Source organism: Rattus rattus, chromosome 5, assembly GCF_011064425.1.
Source record: "Rattus rattus isolate New Zealand chromosome 5, Rrattus_CSIRO_v1, whole genome shotgun sequence".
Classification (NCBI taxonomy): domain Eukaryota; kingdom Metazoa; phylum Chordata; class Mammalia; order Rodentia; family Muridae; genus Rattus; species Rattus rattus.
This window is the reverse complement of record NC_046158.1, coordinates 132,935,169-132,962,533: the sequence shown is the minus strand read 5'-3', so window position 1 is coordinate 132,962,533 and position 27,365 is coordinate 132,935,169. Positions and strand designations below refer to the sequence as shown.

At 46.8% G+C, this 27,365-nt stretch overlaps 1 protein-coding gene across 3 annotated transcripts; it reads left to right on the top strand.

Annotated features, from left to right (window-relative positions):
* Positions 1 to 3,066: 3,066 nt before the first annotated feature.
* On the top strand, positions 3,067 to 17,927 carry Commd7 (COMM domain containing 7). Of its 3 annotated transcripts, XM_032904480.1 has the most exons (9): positions 3,067 to 3,241; positions 6,322 to 6,375; positions 6,809 to 6,911; positions 14,133 to 14,189; positions 14,273 to 14,310; positions 14,814 to 14,904; positions 15,161 to 15,210; positions 16,378 to 16,426; positions 17,279 to 17,927. In XM_032904480.1, exons 1-9 carry the CDS (start codon positions 3,158 to 3,160, stop codon positions 17,353 to 17,355), a joined length of 603 nt encoding a protein of 200 aa, XP_032760371.1. In that variant the 5' UTR covers positions 3,067 to 3,157; the 3' UTR covers positions 17,356 to 17,927. The 3 variants fall into 3 exon arrangements, with proteins under 3 accessions (XP_032760371.1, XP_032760370.1, XP_032760369.1); XM_032904478.1 differs by lacking the exons at positions 16,378 to 16,426; positions 17,279 to 17,927 and adding an exon at positions 15,808 to 16,112 and having other exon boundaries at positions 3,072 to 3,241; XM_032904479.1 differs by lacking the exons at positions 16,378 to 16,426; positions 17,279 to 17,927 and having other exon boundaries at positions 15,161 to 15,557.
* Positions 17,928 to 27,365: the final 9,438 nt, after the last annotated feature.

The following is a 27,365-nucleotide window of genomic DNA, read 5'->3' as shown; positions in this document are numbered from 1 at the left end:
CTAAATAAACATGGCAGCATCCATGTATAATCAGAGCATTCAGGAGGTGAGGCAGCCTTCGTTGTATAGTAAGATCAAGGTCAGCCTGGGCTACATGAGACCCTGGCACTTGCTAAACTTATGTGTTTATTTAATTTCATCTCTCTCTCTCTCTCTCTCTCTCTCTCTCTCTCTCTCTCTCTTTCTGTGTGTGTGTGTGTGTGTGTGTGTGTGTGTGAATGGAGGTAAGAGCTGAGTCTCTCCTTCCATTTATATATTTCAAGAATTAAGCTCAAAAAAAATTTTCAAGTGTAGCAATATGAAACTGGAAAAAAAAATCAAACTCAAGTCCTCAGGCTCCATAGCAAGCATCTTTACCTACTAGACCCACTCACCAGTGATCCTGTCTCAAACAAAACAAAAGAATGTGAAGACAACAAGAATGTGATAAACAGAAAATAGAAACAGTACTCTGTTCCTGGGACCACAAAAGTTAGAAAAGAAAGAACCAGTGGGACCAATATACAGACAATGTGGTGTATATCTTCATACATGATGTGTATTCCGTTACTTAAAATCCAACACATGGGGTTGGGGATTTAGCTCAGTGGTAGAGCGCTTGCCTAGCAAGTGCAAGGCCCTGGGTTCGGTCCTCAGCTCTGAAAAAAAAAAAAAATCCAACACATAAAAAACTGGATCGTAGAGGGGGTTGGGGATTTAGCTCAGGGGTAGGGCACTTACCTAGGAAGCGCAAAGGCCCTGGGTTCAGTCCCCAGCTCCGAAAAAAAAAACCAAAAAAAAAAAAAAAAACCTGATCGCTAAGAGCTGGCGTGGAGCTCTACAAGTTGAGTGGTTGTCTAGTATGAGCACAGCCTTGAGGTTCACCCACATCTCCTCATAAACTTGGCCTGGTGGCCTACAATCCCAGCACTCAGGAGGTGGAGACAGAAGGTCCTACCCTGCTTGTGCTAATGCAAACCCTAAGGGTTAGGGTGAGTGTGCTGTAGTAGAGCAAGTGCCCAGCAGGCATTAGGCTATGAGTTTGATCCTCACTAGTCTCCTAAGCCTGAGATTCCATATTGTATTCCTCGGTGTAGGCTTGGTCAGCCAGTGGCTTTACATATCCCTACAAGGGGTCAATATTTGTAAAGCGAATGCTGGGATAAAATGATGAGAGACTATGGTGACACGGACCTGGAATCTCAGCACAGCACTTGTACAAAGGCAGAAGGATTAAGATTTTGAGGCGGGCAGAGACAGGCAGATAGATCCCTGAGTTGAAAGCCAGTCTGGTCTACAAAGCAAGTTCCAGGACAGCCAGAGCTACACAGAGAAACACTGTTTCAAAACAAGCAAACAAAAGCAACAAGGAAAGATTTGAGGCCAGCCTGCACTATACAGGGAGTCCCCGTGTCTAAACTTGAGTTTAAAGGAGACTAGGAAAGAGCAAACATAGTAGCATGGGCAGGCTTGCCATGCCAGCACTTAAGAGGTAGACAGGAGCATACGCTACAAACTCAAACTAGCCTGGTTCCTGGTCTACGTAGTTCCGGGTAGCTACATGGCTAGATCTTGGGAGCAAGGGTTGGCAAATGGTAGGAGAGAAAGAAAGAAGGACTAACTTGCAGGGACATCCACGCTTTTGGCACTGCCACAGGACACTGTCATCTCCAAAGCTCACACTTGAGACTTGAGAATTGAGCGATTAAATTACAAAAGAAAATTACAAAGGAAAAGCTTATATTTTTTTTGTTTTTGTTTTGTTTTGTTGTTGTTTTTCTTTGAGATTGGGTTTCTATGTTGCTCTGCATGGCCTGGACTCTGCTGTGTAGACCAGGCTGGCCTCAAAGTCACAGAGATCCACCTATCTCTGCCTCTTGAGTACTGGCTTTAAAAGTGCACCGCCACATTCCATGTTTTAGGTGATTACAGTTTTGTACTGGGACAATTCATAGCTCTCCTTGGCCACCTGTGCCCTGTGAGCTGCACACTCTTGGATACGCTTAGTCTCTGGATAAAGGACTCTTTTTTATCAATGTTTTCCAAAGGGAAACTTTTCAGAGAAGTGTAAAAGTCAAAAGCTGTGCCAGAAGGCCAGCCAATTCTACCCCCAGGTTTCCAGGGTACTCTTAGGATACTCTGGTGGCAGACACAGCCCTTGCTTAGGACCCAGGGGGTATACCCTTATTTTCTCTGGTCTAAGGAGGGTGAAGTCCGCACTCACCTAGTGGCTGGCTGCACAGAACTCAGAGAACTCAGGTTTGGTCTTCCCACCCAGCCAGGGACCGAGTTCTGAAAGTGAACATCCTGGGCAAGCGCTCTGAGTTTGACCCCAGCCCCGTCATAATTGCCGTGGGTCTTATTATCTCACCCCTCTGATCACCACCTTGTCCACGGCCCTCAACAGTCCTTAGCTGGATCAGATTCCTCTATTCCAGAGACTCTCAAAGTTTGGTTCCTGGGAGTTCATGGAAAATGTTCATTATCTGACTGTTTGCCAAGCCTCTCAGCTCAGAACTCAGAGGCTGGTGGTGGGACCCAGCAATTGGCAGTTACACGAAATTGTCCAGATGACACTAATGCCTGTCCAAGTTTCAGATCTGCTACTTTACTCTGGTATAGACTCTCAAAGGGACACCATAGTCTGGTCTATGCCCTTCCTTGTTACCAGTGCTTGGCCTCTGGTAGGCATTTAGTATTTTCTGGGGGCTTTTGATGCAGCTCAGTAGCAGAGTCCTTGCCAAGACTTTGTAAAGCTCCAGAACTAATTCTCCAAACTAAATGTATAGAGGGGATAGAGAAAGAAAAAGGGTAGATATATTTGATAGTAGACGTATCCTATGTTTAACAGCAACAAGCTATCGACTGAGGAATACCTATTCTCCAGACTCTAAACTCAAAAGTTTTGGGAGGATGAAAACCCCAGCAGCCACCCTAGATAACACTATTGTGTGAAACTGAGGCTCAGATAGGACAAATGCTTTATATACAGGGTCTTCCAGGCAGAGACTTGGAATCCTACTGGGATGCTCAGAGCGGTTCCTGGAACCCGGCGGCCGCGCGTGCGCTGTCACGAGACTGGCGGCTGGGAGTGTGGCGAAAGTGCGGCTGCGGAAGCGCAGCGAGACCCGGGAGGAGGAAGCGAGCGCCGCTACCCGGCTGCGGGGCTCCTGGCACCATGGGCCGGCTACATTGCACGCAGGACCCGGTGCCCGAGGCCGTGCGTGGCGACATGCAGCAGCTGAACCAGCTGGGCGCGCAGGTGGGCCTCGCCTGGGCGTGGGAGGGGCTCAGGAATGGGCCGACGCACTTCGGAGGTGGGGACCTCTAGGGACCAGATTCCTAGAGGAGGGAATGAGGGGATTCCAAGAGTCCCCGGATTGACCAGATTAGGGAGGGCAAATCAACTGCAAATGGGGTGTGGGTATCAGTGTGGCCTGGCCTAAGTGGGGTCCTGGGCCTGAGCCGGAAGAGGCTCAGACAGGACCGGTGACCACACCCCTTTCCAGCCCAGGAAAGGAAAGGTGCATGTTTTGGAGGCTCTGTCCCTGTTGCAGAGCTCCGAATGCCGCCTCCTGTTCACACTGCAGGAATTAGCCAAGTGAGGGCATCTGCCCGGAGTAAATGGGTTACAGTGGTCCTTGTCAATCCCAGTCCTTAAGAGGTGGGAGCAGGAGTTCAGATCCAGCCTTTACTGTGTATCTTTCTTGTTCAAGGCCTGTCTGAACTTCATGAGACCTCCTGTCAAAAACCCTAAAACAGATAAATAAATAACCCTTCACCCATCCAGATGTTTCCTTGACTGGGTCTCAGCTACCCAGGAAGTGGGGCCCTCGACTCCCGACACTCACAGGGCAGTGTGAAGAATAAATAAAATACAGCAGAGTAGTGCTCACCTTAATCCCAGCATTTGGAAGGCCAAGGCAGATCGATCTCTGTAATTCAAAAGCTGTCTCTTCATAATGAGTTTTAGACCATCCAGAGCTGCATAGTGATACCCTGTATCAAAATAAGTAAATAACAAAGATAGGACTTATTGTTACTACGTTCCTGCCGCTACCCCTTGAAAGGTAGAGGCAGAAAAATTGCAGGACTGGAACCAGGAATTCACAACCAAATGTCTAACTTCAAAGCCAGGGAGATGGCTAGTTTTTACTGTTACCACTGTTTTCTGAAGACTTCCATTTGGAGCGGGAGGAGGAGAGAGAGATTCTACAGAGAGAGTTTTTTTTTTTTTAAGGTTATTTAAAAGTATTACATTTTACATGTTGTGGGGAGGTCAAAGAACAGCCTAAGGGACTTAGCTTTGACACTTCTTTGACTGGTCTAGCTGCTTTGAACTTGCTAGTGTCTGAGTCCCCAGTGAGAGGCTTTCAGGATTGTACTACTGTACCTGGCTGAATTTCAGTTACTTGTTCAAATGAATAGTACTTGATGATAGATTTTCCTCCAATGATGAATTAAGCCAGTTTGAGTGGACTTAAAATGTACAAAGGCAGTGAACCTGGCAGGTTCACTGGTCCCAGGAAGGAGACCAGAGAAGTCACCATGCAGACAGGGAAACAGAGGGGAAGGGGAAGGGGAAGAGGAAGGAAGAGAGAGAGAGAGAGAGAGAGAGAGAGAGAGAGAGAGAGAGAGAGAGAGAACAAGAACACACATACATGCAGGGAGAGAGAAATGCAGAAGGAGGGAGAGAAGGAGAGAGGGAAGAAAAGAAAAAGAGAGAGCACACAAAATGTCTAGATTATATACTAAAGAGCACCTGGGGAAGCCCAGTCCTTGAGCTGGAAAGTTCAGAGTAGAAAGTGGGATGTGGCAGTCATGCCCTGGACCAGGTAGGGACTGAGGGATGCTGGGAGAACCCGGAGGTCAGGTAAGCTTTGGTTAAATGGGCACCTCAACTGCTTGTCCTGGGTCTTTTTTTTTTTTTTTTTTTTTTTTTTTTTTTTGGAGCTGGGGACCGAACCCAGGGCCTTGCGCTTCCCTAGGCAAGGCCTACCGCTGAGCTAAACCCCAACCCCTTGTCCTGGGTCTTAAACCCAAACTTTGCAGAGAAAAAGCTCTATGCAAGCATGGATGGAACAGATATGAACCATATGCTTTTTGCAATAGAATTCATAGTTCTAGGGCTGTGATTGATATTAAAATTAAATGTGTATTATGATGTTGTCCTCTGGGAAGGTTGACCAGTACTCCCTGGAGCCATCAATGTAGAATTTGTGTCCCCAGACTTGGTTTGTAGATCCAGTAAATGAAGGGGTACCTACTTTCCCTGGTTAACATTTCCCCAACCTTGTAGTTTAGAATGACCTTGAGCATCTTTTCTGATGTTTATTTGTAATAATAGTTAAAATAGCTGATGAGCATGGTGCCAGGGGTGGTGGCACATGCCTTTATCCCCAGCACCAGGGAAGCAGAGGCAGGCACATCTCTTGTGAGTTCGAGGCCAGCCTGGTCTGCATAGCAAGTTTTAGGCGGGTCAAGGACTACACGATGAGACCCTATCTCAAAAACAAAAAGAGAGGGACCTTAACTCAATAAGGTAGAAGATAAGAACCAGCTCTTTTTTTTTTTTTTTAAAGATTTATTTATGTATTATATATGAGTACTATAGCTGTCTTCAGATACATCAGAAGAAGGCATCAGATCTCATTACAGATGGTTGTGAGCCACCATGTGGTTGCTGGGAATTGAACTCAGGACCTCTGGAAGAGTAGTCAGTGCTCTTAACCACTGAGCCATCTCTCTAGCCCAAGAACTAACCCTTGAAGGTTGTCCTATGACTGCCCCATGCATACACCCCCAAATTAAATAAATAAAGGGGGAAGGGGTAAACATGATCAAAACACACTGTATAAATTCTCAAAAAAATTCTTCTCTCTCAAAGGCCTATGGCCAAGTGATGTGGCATACTGGTTTGGGTGGAGACTTTGCATGGGGTAGGCACACTGGGGGATGGGCAGCTGGGCCATGGGCACACTTGAGGATGGGCACACTGGGGGATGTGCACACTTGAGGATGGGCACACTGGAGTGTGGGCCCGCTGGGGGATGTGCACACTTGAGGATGGGCACACTGGAGTGTGGGCACGCTGGGGGATGGGTACACTGAGGGATGGGCATGCTGGGAATGGGCACACTGGGAATGGGCACGATAGGGGTGGGCACACTGGGGGGGTGGGCACACTGGAGGATGGGCACACTGGGGAGGTGGATACACTGGGGGATGGGCATGTTAGGGGGTGGGCACACTGGGGGATGGGCATGCTGGGAGATGGGCACACTGGATTATGAGCCTCAGGAAACAGAAATGGTGCTCATGCTCTATATTATCCTTTTACAGCAGTTCTCGGCCCTGACAGAAGTGCTTTTCCATTTCCTAACTGAGCCCAAAGAGGTGAGTAAGACACTTCGTGATAAGGAGGTTTGGCCAACATGGGTCTACAGCCCTGACAACTTAAAGAATGTCTGGGCACTGCCTGCTCTTACAAAGAACTTGAGTTCAGTCCCCAGAACCCACGTGGCAGCTCACACCCTCTGCCACTCTTGTTTCAGGGATCCCATGAACACACATGCAGGCAGAATACTCAAGCACATAAAATAAACCTTGTTTTCTTCTTATTAATTTATGAGTGCACTGTGGCTGTCTTCAGACACAGCAGAAGAGGGCATCGGATCCCATTACAGATGGTCGTGAGCCACCATGTGGGTGCTGGGAATTGAACTCAGGACCTAAGCCAGTGCTTCTAACCAGTAAGCCATCTCTCCAGCCTGACATAAATCCTTTCGGAGGTGAGTAAATGCCTGTTTGTTCTGTTTCCCCTCTGCAGGTGGAGCGCTTTCTGGCTCAGCTCTCTGAATTCGCCACCACCAATCAGATCAGCCTTGGCCCCCTCAAAAGCATCATGAAAAGTCTCCTTCTGGTTCCAAATGGTGAGTCGGCTCTTGACAGGTCTCCACAGAGACACTGCTGCTGCCTACGCCTTCCTTCCTGGAGTTAGGGAGTCACACGGGCAGCGTCCAGTAAATAGCCGGACATGGCAGGGCCTAACAGTCTGGAGCAGACCACGGGTGTGGAGGCAGATGTTACAACTTTCCATATGTTCCGTGGTCTGTGTCTGTGGACTCAACCAACCATGAAAGGATCAAAAACATCTCTAAAATCAGAAGGGATAGCATACACCTTAAACATTCTCAAAATTGTGCCTATATGCAGCATGGACAGACATGCTTTTGCTCATTATTCCCAAATAAAGTGCTATAACTAACATTTTCGTGTATTTACAGTATGTTAGGGGGTCTAAGAAACTGAGAGGTAGTTCAAAGTATGTAATTGCATTGATCGTATGTCAGTACTGTGTCTTTTTTTAAAAAATTATTTATCTATTTATTTATTATATATAAGTCCATGGTAGCCGTCTTCAGACACAACAAAAGAGAACATCAAATCCCATTACAGATGGTTGTGAGCCACCATGTGGTTGCTGGGAATTGAACTCAGGACTTCTGGAAAAGCAATCAGTGCTCTTAACCACTGGGCCATCTCTCCTGCCCAATACTGTGTCATTTTATCTAAGGGGCTTGTTAGTCTAAGAGGCCTATGAACTGGTACCCAGAGGATGCCAGGGGCAGCGTGCCGATATAGCAGAGTAGTCATGCAAAGGGTGGGGGGGTTGCTCAAAGCTGGGTCTTCATCCTCCATATAGGCCTGGCAGTTTTTAATTCTCTATGGATGGTCTCCAACTCACAGACATCCTCCTGCTTCTGCCAGCACCTCTAGGATCAAATGCAGGCCCTACCCCAGCTGGCTCTTTTCCTCTTGTGATGTGATGCTGGCACTAGCACTAGACTCCAGGGCCTCCCCATGCTGAGAGCTATTCCCTAAGCCCTAACCTGTAATTATCTTGGTTAGTTAGTTAGTTAGTTTGTTTGTTCGTTTTGAGATAGGGTCTCTCCATGTAGTCTGGGCTACCCTGGAGCTCACTATGTAGTGGCCCAGAACTCACAGGTAGACACAAACCTCTGCCTCCTGTGTACTGGGATTAAAGTACCATGCGCAGTAGTATAATGGATTTTTTTTAAAGATTTATTTATTTTATTTATTTGAGTACACTGTAGCTGTCTTCAGACACACCAAAAAAAGGCATCAGATCTCATTACAGATGGTTGTGAGCCACCATGTGGTTGCTGGGAATTGAACTCAGGACCTCTGGAACAGTCAGTGCTCTTAACTGAGCCATCTCTCTAGCCCATATAATGGATTTTTTAATGCAGTTTTTTTTTCTTTTCCCTGTTTTCATTTATTGCCATTACATGTTTGTATATGTTCAGGTACATGTCTGTCCACATGTATGTATGTGCATGTGTAAGGAGGTCAGAGCCAAACATCTTGTTTTTTGAAAAGGGTCTCTCACGGACCTGAGGCGCATCTGTTAAACTAGTCTGGCTGGCCAGGCCCTCAGTGCTGGGATTACCATTGAGCATCACCACCCCCAGCTTTTTTTGAGTGAGTTCTAGGGGGTCTAAGTCAAGCTCCACACTTTCTGACCAAGCTGTTTGGTTTGTTTGCTTGTCTGTTTTTTGAAACAATGTCTCACTCTGTAGCCCAAGTGAGTGGAATACTTGCTATGTAGCCCTGGATGACTTTGAACTGTCAAAAGGCCTCCTATCTCAGCCTCTGAGTACTGAGGTCATGGGGGTGAGCCACCGTGCGCTGCAGGACTTATCTTTTGTGTGCTGTGCCTTTTTTATTCATGTCTCTAGAGATTAATTCTTATTGCATTTCATGGAAATATCAATACACAGCCTCATGTGGATTTTATTTGTTTAGTTGGTTTGGTTTGGTTTTTGGGTTTTTTTGAGATAGAGTCTCACTGTGTAGCCTTGACTGGCCTAGAACTGCTATCTAGACCAGGCTGGCCTAGAACCTAAGAGATCTGCCTGTCTCTGCATCCACAGTGCTGTGATTAAAGGCAAGTGGCACCATGGGTAAGTAACCTTTTATGTAGTTCTTTTTTTTTTTTTCCTTTTTTTTTCCTTTTTTTGAGCTGGGGACCGAACAGGGCCTTGTGCTTGCTAGCAAGCGCTCTACCACTGAGCTAAATCCTAACCCCTTTTTATGTAGTTCTTTAGAACATACTGCTTCAGTCTGTGTTGGCACACACCTTCTTTTTTTTTTTTTTTTTTTTACATTTATTTATTTATTTATTTATTTATTTATTTATTTATTTATTATATTTGAGTACACTGTAGCTATCTTCAGACACACCTGAAGAGGGCATCGGATCCCATTACAGATGGTTGTGAGCCACCATGTGGTTGCTGGGAATTGAACTCAGGACCTCTGGAAGAGCAGTCAGTGCTCTTAACCAGTGAGTCATCTCTCCAGCCCCGGCACACACCTTCTAACCCACCACTCAGGAGGCAGAGGCAGGTGGATCTCTGAGTTCGAAGCTAGCCTGCCTGGTCCATAGGGTAAGTTCCAGGACAGCCAGGGCTACACAGAAGAACCCTGTCTTGAAAAACCAAACCAGGGCACTGACTGCTCTTCCAGAGGTCCTGAGTTCAAATCCCAGCAACCACATGGTGGCTCACAACCATCTGTAATAGGATCTGATGCCCTCTTCTGGTGTGTCTGAAGACAGTTACAGTGTACTTGTATAGAATAGAATAAATAAATAAATCTTAAAAAAATGGGAGGTTTAGCTCAGTGGTAGAGCTCTTACCTAGAAAGCGCAAGGCCAGAGGAGACAAGAGATAGGAGAGGGTGAGAAGCAATGGCAGGTGATGTTAAGATTCTGCTCTGTGTATTTACAGGTTGTTATAATGTTCCTAGGGATGGATGGTACCGGGCTTTGTATGTTTAAGTGGGCAATTATATCTTACCAATTGGATCTAAAAAAGAAAAAAGAAAAGAAAGGAAGAAAGAAAGAAAGAAAATGGGTTGGGGATTTAGCTCAGCGGTAGAGCGCTTGCCTAGCAAGCGCAAGACCCTGGGTTCGGTCCCCAGCTCCGAAAAAAAGAAAGAAAAAAAAAGAAAGAAAGAAAGAAAGAAAAGAAAAGAAAAACCAAACCAAAAGAAAACACAAAAAATTCCCTTGAAATAGCCACCCACCCTTAACTGAGCTGTTTCCCCTTACACTCCCATCTCACTGCTCCCAAACTGGTTTTGTTTACAGCAAGTAGCGAAGAACATTTAATTACCAAATGCCTAGTTATCTGTCTGTGAAAGATAACCTGTCAAAAGGGAACCTTGCCTCCGGTGTTCTTAGTTCCTCATTGTCTGGTGCATTGTGCTCTGGTTAGGCCATAGTTCTCGAGCTCAGCAGGGTCTAGATTGGGCCTTAGCACAAATTGATTTGGTTCCCGGGCCCAGGGTGCTTTCTGCTAATCACCTCTGATAACTGCCTCCTCCTGGGATGAAATGGAGCTGAAGGGGCTTCCCTGAGAAAGAGGAGCTGGCGATAAATACCTTAGTGGCTGAAGTCCACCCCACCCACCCCCACCCTGTCTGGGGCGCACAGGGCCAGGACCTGTGGAAACAAAACAGGCTAAGTGGGGGAAAGGTAATAGATGTGAGTGGAGCCACCTTCCCGGGTCTCACCCACAGGGACTTGGCCAGGGACCTGCCTAAGCTGCTGCTGCTAGTCCCCGGCAAGCCGCCTGGACCTTTCATCCATTACTGACTTTTATTTCTATTAAAGATAATTTTCTGTCCCAGCTCCCCAAGGGGTTGTTTGTAATCAGATAAAAGTTTGATCTCCATTGAATAGTGGTCACAGATTGTGCGTGTGTGTGTGTGTGTGTGTGTGTGTGTGTGTGTGTGTGTGTGTGTATGTGTGTGTGTGAGAGAGAGAGAGAGAGAGAGAGAACAGACAGACAGACAGATAGACAGACAGATTTCTTTTACTTATTTTTTCTAAGAGGCAAAAGACCTCACTAAATTTCCGCATTCCTAAGGTATGGAAGTGCTGTTCTCCTACAGTTGCTATTTAGCTAATGTTGGCCTGTGGCCTCAGGACTGCCTTCCCTGCTTCTCTCTGGCTGTGACCTCTCAATACTCTCTGTGGTCTTTCTACCTCTTATACTACTAATACGATCCCTCAGTGGAATACAAGTCTCACTAGGGCCGACATTACTGTCCGTGTGCCTTACTAATGTTTCCCGTGCCTAGCATGCAACGGACATACAGCAGGTATTCTGTCAGTATATACGGGACTGCCACCTTGCTCTCCTCTGGGTCTCTTCAGCTGACCAGCCTCTAGGGTGAGTGAGTGGTTCAATGAAAATTTCACACTCTCTGCCACCACCACCTACTCTTCCTACCCCACCAAGCCTTCTATACTACAGGCCTCTCCCCTGGGTACCTGACTGACCTGGATTTAGGTACCACCAAAGGATTCAGCTGAAAAAGCTGCCCCAGAGGCCTCAGGGAACTTCATCTTTTTTTTTTTAAATATTTATTTATTTATTTAATGTATATGAGCATCCTGCTGCTGACACACCAGAAGAGGGCATCGGATTCAATTACAGACGGTTGTGAGCCACCATGTGGTTGCTGGGAATTGAACTCATGACCTCTGGAAGAGCAATCAGTGCTCTTAACCACTGAGCCATCTCTCCAGCCCAGGAAACTTCATCTTTGTAAGGTTCGGCTTCTGCCTACAGAAGTAACCAGAGTGGAGAGCCTGCTCCTTGGTATCTGGAGCTTAGCCTGCTATATCCGTCCCTGCTGGGAAGTTGCCTAGTACTGGTCACCAGGACAGCCCATGAAGATATTATGAGTTAAAGGAACTGTTCCTGGGGCACCCTCTAGTCTGTAAGCTACTTAGATATTTTACTTGTTGGCCCTAAGCAAAACAAAGTAACATTTGTGATTTTAAGAGAAAAAGTGCAAGCCATGCTGACTTAATCCCAGCATAAGAAAGGTGGATGCAGAAGGATCAGGGGTTTAAGGACATTCTAAGCTACATAGTAGGTTTGAGGATAGCCTAGGCTACATGAGGCTCTCAAAAAGCACAACATATGTGTGTATGTACAAGAGAGAAAGTAAAAGGGAAGGAAGACGCTGGGTATGGTGGTGCACAGCTTTAATTCCAGATCTCAGGAGTCAGAGGCAAGTGCATCTGTGTTTTAGGCCAGCCTGGTCTAGGTTAGTTAGGGCTATGTAGTGAGACTCCGTTATTTATATAAAATAATAATAATAATAATAATAATAATGGAAATATGGCCTATAATTCTACCACCTTCACATTAGAAAGGAAGAAAAGAAGGAAGAAGGGAAAGAAAGAAAAATCAGCACATGCTTATCATCCCAGCACTCAGGAGGTAGGAACAAGAGGATCAAAAGATGGGCATGGGGGGTTGGGGATTTGGCTCAGTGGTAGAGCGCTTGCCTAGGAAGCGCAAGGTCCTGGGTACGGTCCCCAGCCCAAAAAAAAGAAAAAAAAAAAAAAAAGATGGGCATGGGACTGTCTCACACCTTTAATCCCAGCACTCTAGAGGCAGAGGCAGAGGCAGAGGCAGATGGATCTTCAAGTTGAAGCCAGCCTGGTATACACAAAGAAATCTTGTCTCAAAAAAAAAAAAAAGAAAAGAAAAGAAGGACTGGAAAGATGGCTCAGTGGTTAAGAGTACTGGCTGTTCTTCCAGAGGTCCTGAGTTCAATTCCCATCAACCACATGGTGGCTCACAACCATCTGTAATGTGATCCAGTGCCCTCTTCTGGTGGATCTGAAGACAGCAACAGTGTACTCATACAATAAATAAATCTTTAAGGAGGAAGAGGAAGAAGAAGGAAGGAAAAAAAAAGATCAGGACATCCTTAGCTGTACAGCAAGTTTTAATTTTTTTTGTTATTGTTTAGCTCACTTGTTTTATGTGCTGTGTACCTGATGTACATGAGTCTGTCTTTCCTTCCTTCCTTTTTGAGGGCCTTGCTAATGCTAGGCAAGCCCTCTACCACTGGGCTACACTGTCTCATTCACAATACCTTTTGTTTTCTTTTAGTTATTCGTGTGTGTCTGGGTGTCGGGTATATGTACATGGACAGGTGCCCTCACGGGCCAGAGACATTGGATCCAACTGAATCCAAAGTTACAGGGGCTTGAGGGTCACCCCAGATGATTCTGGGAACTGAACTTAAGTCCTCTGCAAGACAAGCTGTCTCTCCAGCTGTCTAGGAACTCAATCTGTAGACCAGGCTGGCCTCGAATTCACAGAGCTCTGCCTGGTTCTGCCTCCCTGGGCTGGGATTAAAGACAAGTGTCGCTCACCACTGCCCACTCTCACAAGGCCACTTTTAAGTGACACTGTCAGGTCCTTTCTGAAGGCTTTCGATTCATAGATGTTCAACTGCAGTAGATCAGGGAAGACTGTTTCCAGCAAAGGGACCAGTGAAGGCCGATACCCAGTGGTACCTTGGATCAATGTGGACACAGGAATACTGGCATGATAGCCACTACTTATAATCCCAACACTGGGGAAGCTGAGGCAGGAGGATTGTTAGGAGTTAAGAGCACCCACAGCTCCAAGGAAGCTAACTGAGCTATATCTCCAAACACCACTCTTTGTCGGCGACACACACACACTCACACACACTCACACACATACACACACACACATACACACACCCTCACTCACACACACACATGTCTCACACACACACTCACACTGTCTCACACTCACACATACACACACTCACACGCGCATACACACACACACACACACACACACACACACACACGACTCTTTTTATGTTTTCATGACAGGATTTCTCTCTGTAGATCAAGAGGCCTCAACTCAGAGACCCTCTGCCTCTGCCCCCCCCCCCCAAGTGCTGGGATTAAATGTGTGACCACCTTGTGCAACTGTACTCAGTCTTTTCCTAAGCTTCCTCCGTGCCAGGCTGCCGTGGATCTCCAGGCTTGTAGCCCTCCATTCCACCATCCCTGGAGGGCACTGAGCCGCACGCACTGCACAGTGAACCAGTGCACGACTACCCCGCCCCACGGTTGCTTTGGGGCTGCATTCTCCCCAGCCACTGGAGAGAGACCACTACCTTTGTCTTCGGTGTCTCGTAGTTTAGGTCTAACAAATACTTCTTACTGACCACCCCTTTCATTTACACTTTGTGTTTTCTCCCCTGCCTCCAAGGTGCATTGAAGAAGGGCCTCACTGCCGAGCAGGTGCGCACTGATCTCCTGACGCTAGGTAGGTCGTTAGCTAGGGTTGCCTGGGGAGGAGGGGGACCTGTGAGCTCTTTGTCATGTTAATGCCCTTCTGTTCTCTTGTAGGTCTCAGTGAGGAGAAAGCCACTTACTTTTCTGAAAAGGTATAATTCTAGTAATCAAGGTTAAGAGCCTGGCTTTTATTTCCTGAAAAGAAAAGACAGGGAAAGAAGTGCTGAGGAAGACAAATCCATCCTGTTCTTCCCCCTTCAGCTTCTCGGGAACCCTTCTCAGACACCTGCAGCTGCCAACCAGCTCTGCTTGGGGCAGCCCTAATTTTTCTCCTTTGGCTCGACTGCCATTGTTCCAATAGGATTAGATCTTGGGATGAAAAGAAGAATATTTAAATCGGGTATAGTGGAGCCTGCCTGTAATCCCAGCACTGGGAGTCCGGCTCAAGGCCAACCTCAGATACATAGAGAATTCAAGGTCAGCTAGGCTTCCTGTTGAACGATTGTATTCCTGCCTTGGATATGTGCAGGTCGACTCAGCTCTTGGTTCTGCTTTCTTCTCTCTCTGCTGAGTGCTAAGCACTGCTGTGCTTGGAGCAGAGGGGTAGGGACGATGGTCCCCACTCTGACGGTGCTGGCCTTTGCTTTTCTTCTAGTGGAAGCAGAATGCTCCGACTCTCGCACAGTGGGCCATTGGTCAGACCCTGATGATCAACCAGCTGATTGATATGGAGTGGAGGTTTGGAGGTAACTAGCCAGATCCATTCCTGCTTACCTGTGTAGCTGTCCTGGGGCTGGGTTGCAAAGGCTTTAGGAAAGCCTGGGTGGGGAAGACTTGTCCTTGCTCCGCAAACACCACTGTGGGCCAGCCGTCTCCACCTCTGGTATCATCTTCCTGGTTCATGTTCGCCCCAATGTGGCTGCTCAGGACAGCCTGTTAAACGGAGCTCTTCGGGAGTCCTCAGTCAGTCACTTAGTGTTCTCTTCTGTGTGTGTGCCACAGTGACGTCTGGAAGCAGTGAATTAGAGAAAGTGGGAAGCATATTTTTACAGGTAAGCCTGTGGTCAGTGGTGACGGGGGAGGGATCAACCTGGTTAAAAGTTATCCAAAGCCGGGCATGGTGGCACAGGTTTGTAACACCCCACAATCAAGAGGTTCGAACATCAGAAGTTCAAGGCCAGTTTGGGCTTCATGAGGCACTTCCTCAAATTGTTTTTTATTAGAGCTGTATTGGTTTTTGTTCTAGTCAGTGTTCTAGCTATGAAGGGACACCATGGCCAAGGCAACTCATGTGAGAAAGCACTAACTGCCGGCTTACAGCTTTATTGGCATTGGTTGTCACCATGGCCGTGTACAGGCAGACATAGTGCTGGAGAGGTAGCTGAGAAGTCTGCATCCTCATCTGTAGGCCGCAAGGAGAGAGAGAGGAGGGGAGGAGGATGGGGAGAGAGAGAGAGAGAGAGAGAGAGAGAGAGAGAGAGAGAGAGAGAGAGAGAGAGAGAGAGAGAGCAGGCCCACTCCCAATGACACACTTCCTCCAACAAGGCCCTACCTCCAAGTCCTTCTAATGCTATCAAGGAGTTGCACTTCTGGGACAAAGCATTCAAATATATGAGTCTGAGACACCATTTTCATTCAAGTCACTACAGGTTTGATATCTTTTTAAGTGATACTCCCCCTAAAGTGCCCTGTGCATCTCAGAGCAGTGTGATCAGCCAAGGATGTGGTCCCCAACATTCCTGCCTTCAGATGGGCTCGTCTCGGTGTTAGTCACACAGGTTCAGTTGCTCCATGGGGCTGGGGACTGTCAGGATTTCACACAGGGCAATTCACTTCATATCGGTCCTAAGATTGAGCCTATGATGGGGCTGGGATGTAGCTCAGGTGCAGGCTACTCTCCTGGAGCCCTGGGAAGCCTCGTAACTTAATAAGGTGAAAAGGCTTGGAGGAGTTTTCTCATCTGTCATTTAAATGTGTGTGAAAGAAATCATCCACATCATGGTTGTGGAAGTCAGAGGACAGCTTTGTGGAGTCAGTTTTCTTCTCCCACCTTTACGTGGGTTCCAGAGGTCAAACCTGGGTCACCAGGCTCATGTAGTAAACACTTTACCCACTGAGCCATCTTGCTGGCCCATCATTTTAATATTAAAGTTATTTACTATTTATTTACTTACTTACTTACTTATTTTACCTTCTCCTTTCCCCCCCCTTCCTTTTAGTTAAAGCTGGTGGTTAAGAAAGGAAAACAAACTGAAAATTTGTACATAGGTGAGTCTGCAACCCCGCTTTATAGCTTTTCACCTCCTTCCTTCCGTCACCTGGGCTGGGAAAGTCTCCCTTCCCTGACAGAGCCCATCTCTCTAAGACAAGGTTATCACCAAGCTCTAGAGCGGCCTTCCGCTTCCTTCCTTCCCAGAACAGGGCTGTTGCTAGGCTATTGGGAGGTCAGAAAGCCTGAGGAGGGGAGGAGTGTAAAATAGAAGCAGATTGGAGGCAAGAAACTGTTTTTTAAGATTTTTTTATTTATTTTATATATGTGAGTACACTGTAGCTGTCTTCAGACACACCAGAAGAGGACATAGGACCCCATTATAGATGGTTGTGAGCCACCGTGTGGTTTCTGGGAATTGAACTCAGGACCTCTGGAAGAGCAGTCAGTGCTCTTAACTGCTGAGCCATCTCTCCAGCCCCTGGAGGCAAGAACTCTTGTTGTGGACATCCTTGAATGCCCTGCGAAGCCCTCCATGCTTCTGTGTGACACCATTATATACACACTTCAGTGTTTTTGGAGCTCAGACCCTGGAAGTCAAGACTGTAGGTTCCTTATTCTGATAGGTTATCCTCCAGGAGTCACTTAGCTGCATGCAGCTCAATGGAGCCCTTGCCTTAGCATGCTGTAGGCCTGGGTTTGATTCCTAGCACCACAAGAAGAAAGAAAAGGCTGTTGAGATTACCAAAGAAATAGATGTCAGCTTGGAGGTGGAGCCCTGGATACACAAGGCCCTGGGTCTGCTCCCCGTCAAATGAATGAACAAACAGTGGCTATGGGTAGAAATGGATTTTCCTGGTAACTCTGTGGTGTTGGAAACACTCACCTCAAACTGAATTTTCTCTCCCCAGAATTAACCTTGCCTCAGTTCTACAGCTTCCTGCACGAGATGGAGAGAGTCAGAGCGAGCATGGAGTGCCTCAGCTGATCCTGTTTCCCCGATGGCTACTCCAGGGTCCCAACTGCCTTGGGAGGCCAGATGCAAAGAGTTTCTAAAACCAAGAGTCTCAGTGCTTGAGGAGTCCTGCCCGATTCTTCTGTAAGCCCATCGGGAGCCACCACCTCCAGCTCCTGGGTGACTTTGCACCTAGATGCCCTGACAGCTTCTGCATCTGGGACTGTTTTCTTTCTTTTGGGAGGTGGGTATTGTCGCCTCCCATTCAACAGTAAACAAGCAGTTCCTTCATTCAGATGGTTGAGCTCTTGTTTGTGGCTGAGGAAGAGGCAGGTGGTGTGTAAGGTGTGTCAGGGGAGGTCCCAACTGTGTCATACTGTTTGGAGGGGAAGGGCGTTGCCAGCCACAGTTTGCAAGTCTCTGTGTAAAAGCTGTGCTCAGTCTTCTCTGAGCTAAGGGCAGACTATTTCTAGTTTTGTCTCTTTGTTTTTTTTGTGTTATAAGGAGGAAGTCTTTTGATGACATCTTAGATTGTTTTGGTTCTAGAAGATGAACCACTTTTTGGTTAAGTGGTAAATTAAAAGAAAAACAGTTTCTAAAGAAAAGCTCTGAATCCACTGAGCGTCTTTCTCCAGGGTTTAAGAGTCTTCCGAGCTGCGTGTAGCCGAGTACACCTGTAACCTTGGCCCTGAGGAGGCAGAGACAGAAATTCACCAAAAGTTAGAGATCAGCCAGGGCAGCAAAGTGACAGCCTGCCTCAAAGCAAGCCAGCATGGGGGCTAGATTGATAGCCCTGTGGTTAGGAGTGCTTCCTGCTCTTTGAGAAGATCCTGGTTGCTTTGTTCTCAGCACCCACTTCTGGAAGCTCACAACAGCCTGTAACTCCAACCTCACACTTTCTTCTGACCTCAGAAGTAGGCACACACGTGCGCGTACGTACACACACACACACACACACACACACACACACACACACACACACACACACACTCAACAATACAAATGATTTAAAAAAAAAAAAAAAGACCACAGGGTTGTGACCTTATTTGCCTAACATGCATAAAGTCTGACATTTTTCTCCAACACTTCATAAAACCTGGCCTGGTCTACGTGACCCCTTGTCTCAAAAAAAATAAATCCAGTGCTAGTGAGATGGCTTAGCAGGTAAATCCTGATGCCTGACAACCTGAGTTCAATCCCCAGGACCCACATGGTGAAAGGAGAAAACTGATTCCCACAGGTGTATGCCTAGTAGGTAAAGAAATAAGATTTATATCTATATCTATATATAGCTACAGGAATATTTTTTTGAGACAAGGTTTCTCTGCATAGTCCTGGGTGTCCTGAATCTACTAAGCATCTTTCTCCAGGGTTTAAGAGTCTCATTCTGGGGGCTGGGGATTTAGCTCAGCGGTAGAGCGCTTACCTAGGAAGCGCAAGGCCCTGGGTTCGGTCCCCAGCTCCGAAAAAAAGAACAACAAAAAAAAAAAAAAAAAGAGTCTCATTCTGTAGACCAGACTGGCCTCAAATTAAAAAAAAATTAATTGAAAAGAAATAAATAAGAGCACTGGCTGTTTAAGCAAAGGACCTAGATCTGGTTTTCGTGGTTCACCTGCATAGAAACTCACAACCCTCTGTAACTCCAGAGAACTTAATGCCTCTGGCCTGCATGCACTAACATGCACATAATTAATAAATCTCTAATCCAATTTTTTAAATGTCCCTTTAAAATTCCACATTTGGACCATAGCTAATCTCATGAGAGAACTAGGGGCCTTCACCAAAAAGAGAATGATAACTTGTTTGCAATAGAATGTGTTTAATGCATTTCTAGATGGCTTGGTGCTCACTGTATAGCCAAGGCTGGCCTCAAACTCATGACAGTCCTACCTTACCCTCAGAGTGAGCGCTGGGATTATAGGCATGTACCCCGTGTCAAATCTTTATAAGGAACCAAATACAGGGCTGTATTCCCAGCCCATAAATATTGTGTTGTTTTTACATTTATTTATGTGGAATAGGCAGAATCATGTTTGGGTGCTTGTGGACTCAAGGCAAGCTTCAGGAGTGCACACTCTCCTCCCACCTTGTGGGTCCTAGGGATAGAACTCAGGATATCAGGCTTGGTAACCAGGCCCTTTACCTGCTGTCCTCAGCAGAATAGTTCAGAGTAGACACGAGGATCCCTTCCCACCTGCTTTTCCAGTTACCAGAGGGGATCTGCTATTTTATTCTGTGTCCTGGAGCTTTTGCACTTGAATCTATGTGCATCTCTTCTGTGTGTACACAGACAGTAGTGTGTATACGTACCAGCCTATACCTTGTTTTTGTCAGTTAGCATGGAGAGCTCTCCTTATCAAAAGCACGAACTGCCTCAGCCTCCGCCCCTCCCAGTGATGTATCCTCCTGGTGGATGTTCCGTGCTACCACTTGTCTGTCTAGTCTTGGGTGTTTGACACAGGGTCTCTCTGTGACACCCTGGATGCTCTGAAGCTTGAAATTCTCTGACCTAAGCATAGTGTGTGCTGAAATTATAGATTCAGATTAAAGATCTTCCCCATCATTTTTTCATCGTCATCACACATTACAGGCACTTTTACCAAGCTCACCGTTACTATGCACACCTTTAATCTCAGCACTTGTGGGGCAGAGGCAGGCAGATCTCTGAGTTTGAGACACCTCTATACAAAAACACCCTGTCTCAAAAGCAAACAAACAAAACAACAATAAAAACCCAAACAAACTGTTTTTATTTACATTGAAGGTTTTTTTCCCCCCATAAATGTTCTCCATCCCTTTCTGGCTGTGAAGCAATTTAATGTGTTCATGTGTTATTATGGTATTTGTTATTTTGGTTAATGCCAGTATTCATCAGGATTCTCTAGAGAACAGAAGACGTGCATACAGTCTATCTGTGTGTGTGTGTGTGTGTGTGTGTGTGTGTGTGTGTGTGTGTGTGTGTGTGTGTGTGTGGTTTTGTTTTTCATTTTGTGAGTCTTGTATGAGTAGCATAGACTGACCCAGGATTCACTCTGTATCTGAGGATGGCCTTGAACTCTTCATCCTCCTGCTTCCACCTCTCAAAGGCTGAAATTGCAGGTTGTCTACTCTCTTGCCAGGCAGAGCTGTTTTATCTTAAAGGATTTGCTGTCAGGATTACTGAGGTTAGGGTTAGGGTTAGGGTTAGGCGAGAGGACTTAGGGTAGATGACAGTGACACCCAGAGAAGAGCTGCAGCCCCACTCCTGAGGTTGACTACTGGCAAATTCCTTCTTGCTCCAGGGCAGGTCAGATTTTTTATATTAATACCTTAAGCTGACTAGAGAAGGCTACTCACAGTACTCAGGGAGTCTGCCGAACTCCAATCCACCTAATTTAAATTTAATTCCATCTCAAAAACACCTTCACCGAAACATCCCCAATGATATTTAACCAACTGAGTGACATGGTCCGGCCATCCTAGTGCCAGACTGCCCTACTGGTGGATGTCCAGTGTTACACTTGTCCACCTCTCTTTGTTCTTTGACAAAGTCTTTCTGTGAAGCCCTGATGCTCTGAAACTTGATATTTGAATCTTTGTTCCCACCAATAGCAAGGTCACCATTAGAAGTTCCAAGGACAAGTCAGTGCCCTTGGGCAGGGTCCAGGTGTGCTCGTGAGACCTCAGAGAACCCTGAGAATCTTTTTTTTTTTTTTTTTTTTTAAAAAGATTTATTTATTTATTATATATAAGTACACTGTAGCTGTCTTCAGATACACCAGAAGAGGGCATCGGATCTCTTTACAGATGGTTGTGAGCCACCATGTGGTTGCTGGGAATTGAACTCATGACCTCTGGAAGAGCAGTCGGGTGCTCTTAACCGCTGAGCCATTCTGCAGCCCCGAACCCTGAGAATCTAATGTAAGAATTCACAAAGGGCGGTGGTGCCTTTAATCGCAGCACTCGGGAGGCAGAGGCAGCAGAACACCCTGGTTTACATGCACAGTGAGCTCCAGGCCGCTTCATAGAAAGTTAAAGGCAGAGCCACTCTGTTAAGGCAGGTGTGGTGGCACACCCCTGCAGTCCTAGCACTTGGGACACTAGGACAGGAAGATGGGTGCAAGTTCAAGGCCGTCCTGGAATATATTGTGAAGCCATCCCTCAAAAGACAAATAGGATCCCAGGGCTGAGGCTGGGGATATACCTCAGTTTAGTATAGTGGTCATTAGCACGCACAAAGCCAAGTTTGATCCCTGCAGCAAGTAAACTCAGCCTTTGACAGTGTAATCTATGCTCTCGAGAAGTAAAGGCAGGAGGATCAGAAGGTCAATCCTTAGCTACCAAACAAGCTCTGGGCCAGCCTAGAATACATGAGATCCTAAGTCAGAGCCTAAATCAGGATGGAAATGAAAACACAAGGGCCAGGGACATGGCTTGGTTGGTAGCGAAGTTCAAGTTCAGTCCCCAGAGCCCATATTAAAAAGCCAAAGTGTACACTTGGGAGATAGAAGCAGGTGGATCTCTTGTGAGTTGAAGTCTAGCCTGGTCTACATGATGGACCCTAGGTTTTGCTTTTTATTCTTTTTTAAAAATGAAAAGGAAGGGGTTGGGGATTTAGTTCAGTGGTAGAGCGCTTGCCTAGCAAGCGCAAGGCCCTGGGTTCGGTCCCCAGCTCCGAAAAAAAGAAAAAAAAAAAAAAAAAGAGTCACACCCTTGGTGGCCCCAAGAACAGGTTATACCTAATCAGGTGAATTGTAACGGTGGCTTGCTGGTGGCCTGATTAAGTCTTGACCCTTCCAGAGTCTCACCTGGTTTCTGCGAGCCTTCTCGTAGACAGGTCTGACAGATCCAAATGCTCACGGCTCTGCATGGTATCCAGGGTAAAAAGGCGGGCAGTATCCTCTGCCTACCTCCTGAACACCATGTCCCCATGTCCATATTGAGAAGCCACATCATGAGGCCACCTGGACTCTGTGTCCCTGGCTACTTCTTCGTTGTGTCTTTTCGCTATGATTATGTAGTCATGGCTGGCTCGGAATCCACATAGAACAAGCTGTTCTCAAGTTTGCGGTGATCCTTCTGCCTCTGCCTCCCAAGTGCTGAGTCACCTGGTACTTCCAACAGTTGATGCCCACCTGAGCCTTCATCACCGCCGTAGGCACCAGGAGGACATGGTCTCACAGGTCAAGCAGCTTGGGTTCCAGTACTAGTCCATGTCCCTCTCACTGCGACCTCAGGCAACTGCCACAACCCACTGGAACCTCAGTTTCCCCATTTGTGAATCAGCTCAGAATTACTACATAGAGCACTAGGCCCAAAGCCTGCTCGCCAGCCTGGGAGGTACTTGTGTCTCCAGTGGAGGCTCGTCGCCTGTGGGCTTGTTGGCTGAGCTTTGTTCTTAGCTCAGAAAGCCCTGCCTGCTCTTGGCGTGTCTTACCTCTCTCTTCTCCACATCCATACTGTCCCAAGGCTTATTCTTAAGGAACTGAGACAGTGCTCTATCTGTATGAGTATTCTAGAGAGCATCAGATCTTTCAAAGGATCTGAGTTTGGCTCCCAGCACCTACACGACAGCTTAAAATCATGCATATAGCTCTGTTCCAGGGAATCTGGTACCCTCTTCTGGCCTCCACTAGCATCAGCCATACATGCAGTGCTCTTACATATATGTCAGCTGTCTTGGAAGGTCGCTATTGCTGTGATGGGACACCCTGACCCAAAGCACATTTCTTTTTTTTTTTTTTTTTTCCGGACCTGGGGCCCGAACCCAGGGCCTTCCGCTTGCTAGGCAAGGGCACTACCACTGAGCTAAATCCCCAACCCCCCAAAGCACATTTCTAAGTCATTGTTCATCATGTAAAAAAAAAAAAAAAATAGTTAGGGCAGGAACTCAAGCAGGGCAGGAACCTGGCCTTAAACTCACAGAGATCCACCTGCCTCTCCCTCCAGAGTGCTGGGATTAAAGGCGACCTTTAGTCCCTTGGCTGTGTTGGAATTTTGTTACAAGTGTAATCTACTCCGGGTAGGACCTTGACTCGGGTCTTCAGACTGCTCCACAGGGGCTCTGCCCTCACGCTGGGCATTCAAGCTTCTTCCCGCTGTGGTCCTTCTTGGATTCACTCAGTCCTTCCTGCTGCGGGCACTTCATTTGTGCATGCATTTACTCTCAGTCTGAGGAAGAATTCTGTCTCTCTGCTCTGGCTGCAAAGTCAATCCCCTCTCCCCTCTCCACACTGTTCATTAAGATGGTGGTTACTAGTCCGGCCAGGGGAAGAGGAACCATGACTTTGCTACTCTATGCACAGTAGCAAAGTGTATAGAGTGCTCTAGGCTGCGTGGTAGGGCTAAGGAAACTGGGCACCATCCCGCCATTCTTCCCTTCACACCCTCCAGGCCCAAGTCTGTCAGCTCTGTCTGTGAGCAGCAGCCCCAGACTCAAACAACCTGCTTGCTGGCTTGTCCCTTTAGGGACCAGCATTCTTGTTAGATTTTTCCTACAGTTTTGGGGTTGTAGACCAGTGGTTTACCTGCAGGGGTGCTGGAGGGCGGTGACTTCTGAGACCAGGCCTCATCCTGGGAGAACTTGAAATCAAGATTGAGAAACTTGAGCAAAGCACAGGGAATCGTAAATCCTGGTAGACAGACTGAGTGATGTCAGAGGTCCAATGTCTAGGGAGCAGAGGGCAAGAGGGCATGAATTATGGGAGGGGGAGGGATCTGCAGGCTGGGTCAGAGTGAGTTGCCCTGACAGGTGCAGGGGGCAGGGGTGGCAGGGTTCATTCTTGAGCTGTACTTTCCCTTCCCATGGCCGGTGGTGAGTGGAGAGAGATAGGGAGCTGCCTGGGGCTTCTAGGAGGCCCAGTACCCGCTGGTGACTAAGTAAGGGCTTACAGAGGCTTAGGGACTAAGGCTGCTTTCACTTCAAAGAGCCTTTGCAAAGCAGCTCGGTGAAGAGAGGTAAGAGCAAATGAATCCTAAACGGACAAACTCCATTTCCTAGATGATGCCCCTGCCTGGGCTTCCCCCAGTGCTTAGCCCAGAGACTGATGGGGGGAGGGGTGTTGCTGATCCCAAAATACATGCAATGATTTTAAGTAGAGCACAGCCAAGATGCTGGAAGCGTGTCCACTCCAGGTCCTTAGAAACCTGTAAGGAAGCCAGACCCCCACCCCAGTCCAGCCCTCCCCTCTCTGTTCTGTGTAAATCCTTGTTAGAGGTGTTCCCTTCTTCCCCTTTTCCTGGGTGGTTCCCTCAACTGTAAAATACGGGGATTACAGCACTTAGAAGGTAGGATAAAAAAGAGCAGGAGTCGGGTTGGGGATTTAGCTCAGTGGTAGAGCGCTTGCCTAGGGAAGCACAAGGCCCTGGGTTGGTCCCCAGCTCCGGGGGAAGAGCAGGAGTCTGGGCTGGAGAGATGGCTCAGCGGTTAAGAGCACTGACTGCTCCTCCAGAGGCCCTGAGTTCAATTCCCAGCAACCACATGGTGGCTCACAACCATCTGTAGTGTGATCCAGTGCCCTCTTTTGGTGTGTCTGAAGACAGCTACAGTGTACTCATATATGATAAATAAGTCTTCAAAAAAAAAAAAAAAGAGCAGGAATCTAAGGCTACCCTTGACTACTTATAAAGTTCCAGGCCAGCCTGGGCTACTTGACTGTTTTTAAAACCAATGAAGCAGCAAGCAGGAATTCATTCAGATGATCTCTATAGACATTTTGAACAGTGGTGTGTGTGTGTGTGTGTGTGTGTGTGTGTGTGTGTGTGTGTGTGTTTGTGTGTGTGTAGGTCAGATGTAGGCGTGGTAGACTTCCAATGTCTTCCTAAATATTTTCATTTATTAAAGATTTTGTTGTATTTGTTTTCTTGAGACAGGGCCTCTCTATGTATCCCTGGTTGTCCTGGAACTCCCTACATAGACCAGGCTGGCCTCAAACTTAGAGAGATCCACCTGCCTCAGCCTCCCAAGTGCTAGGACTAAAAGCGTGCACCATCACACCCAGCTATTCATTTTTTATTTTGTGTATGAGTGTTTGCCTGCATATGTATGTGCACCAAAATGCACGCCTGACACTGGCAGAAATCAGAAGGCATCAGGTCTCCTGGTACAGAGCTACAGACTATTGTAAGCCGCCATGGTGGGGCTGGGAACCCAACCTAGGACCTCTGAAAGAACAGTCAGTCCTTTTAAGCACTGAGTCATCTCTCCAGTTTCCATAACATTTTAATCGCTTGTCCTTTTGTTTTAAGACAGGGTCTCACAATGCAGCCCTGGCTGGCCTGGAACTTACTGTGTAGACTAGACTGGCCTCAGACTTACAGAGATCCTCCTGCCTCTGACTCCTGAGTGCTGTCCCATGAAATTTTATTCTTTGTGTGTATGTTATATGAGTCTGTGTGTGCATCTGTGGAGGTATGCGTGTGTACACATGTAGAGAACAGAAGTTGATATCCGGTATCTTTCTTAATCTTCGTCTTTTTCATGTGTATGTGATGTGATGTGATGTGATGTGATGTGTGTGTGTGTGTGTGTGTGTGTGCGTGTGTGCATGTGTGTGCATGTGTGTGTGAAGGACAGAGGACAAAACTCTTCTTTGATTCCTCCCCACCATATTCACTGAGGCAGGGTCTCTCGGTTTAGCTCAGAACTCACTGATAGGCTAGTATAGCTAGCCAGCTTGCTCTAGGGATCCCCAGTCTACACTTACACAACGTTGGAATCACGGACAAACTGTCACACCCACTCTGTTCTTGAAGCTTTTGAGGCAAAAGCTCTAAGTATTGAGTGTCTTCCCTACACCACCCTGAGGGTTTTTTTTCCTACCTTCCTTTCTATCTATCTCTCTCTTCCTTCCTTCCTTCCTTCCTTCCTTCCTTTCTTCCTTCCTTCCTTCCTTCTTCTTTCCTTCCTTCTTCCTTCCTTTTTTGTATTTGCTTGTTTGTTTGAGGCAGTGTCTCTCACTGAACTAGACCTCACTGATCAGCTAGACCGACCGGCCTCAGCCCTCCGTCTCCGCCTCCCCAACACTGAAATTAAAGGTAGGCACACAGCACAGTGCCCAGAGGTTTACATATGTGCTAGGGATCCCAACTTCAGTCTGCTGGTTATCCCCCTAGCCCCAAAGTTCTGTGCTTTATGGATATAGTTCTCATAACCCTCCCTTGTCTTCATCTTCAGCAAAACCAACATCTGCTCCTTCCAGAAGGCTTTCTCTGTATGTGATCCAGCAGACACTGGTATTCTAAGTACAAATGACTACCAGCATTCAGTGGGTGATCACTTTTATTATTTTTGTTTTGTTTAGGCTTTATTAGGGAAATGTACTGGACCTGCACCTTTATTAGGGAAGTGTACTGGACCTGCACGGAGTGTTTAATATTTGACTGCATGGAGTGTTTAATATTTGAGAGTTTGCGTTATTCTCCCTGAACTAGAATTATAGTCACTACCTCCAATGTACAGAACTGAGGCTCTAGAGCTAAAGTGTGCTGTCCAGAAGCTAAGGCTGGGTAGCAGTCGGAGTTTGGGAAGGTTTTATGTTGTTTTCTTTCTATAAATATAGATTTATTTATTTATTTATTTATTTATTTATTTATTTATTTATTTATTTGAATACACTATAGCTGTCACCAGACACACCAGAAGGAGTATCCATGTGGTTTCTGGGATTTGAACTCAGGACCTCTGGAAGAGCAGTCAATGCTCTTAACCACTGAGCCATCTCTCCAGTGCAGTATCTTAGCTTCTTGCAAAATGATTTTGGTCTTTGACTTGAGTCTGCTACAATAGACTCAAACACTTGTTTGAGTCTGCGGCTGTTAACCTGCACAATGCCGTCACCTAGAGAGGGTTTGAAAACCAGCACTGGTTCTGGTGCCAGGGGGACCCTAGGCCTGGTGTTGTATCAGCTCTCCCTGAAACAGGAGTGGGCTGGGAAAAGGCACTTTGTGCCTGCCTGCCTGCCTGCCTGCCTGCCTGCCTGCCTGTCTAATTTTTGCAATGCCAGGGAACCCAGGCTTCACTCCCTAGTGAAGGATAGAGTCTGGTCATTCAAAGCATTAAGTTG

Excerpts from the sequence above, each read along its gene's own strand:
- Commd7 (XM_032904479.1), top strand. The coding sequence starts at position 3,158 with ATGGGCCGGCTACATTGCACGCAGGACCCGGTGCCCGAGGCCGTGCGT. Across the intron at positions 6,912-14,132 it reads TCTCCTTCTGGTTCCAAATG|GTGCATTGAAGAAGGGCCTC; the intron begins GTGAGTCGGCTC and ends CCTGCCTCCAAG. Across the intron at positions 14,190-14,272 it reads CACTGATCTCCTGACGCTAG|GTCTCAGTGAGGAGAAAGCC; the intron begins GTAGGTCGTTAG and ends GTTCTCTTGTAG.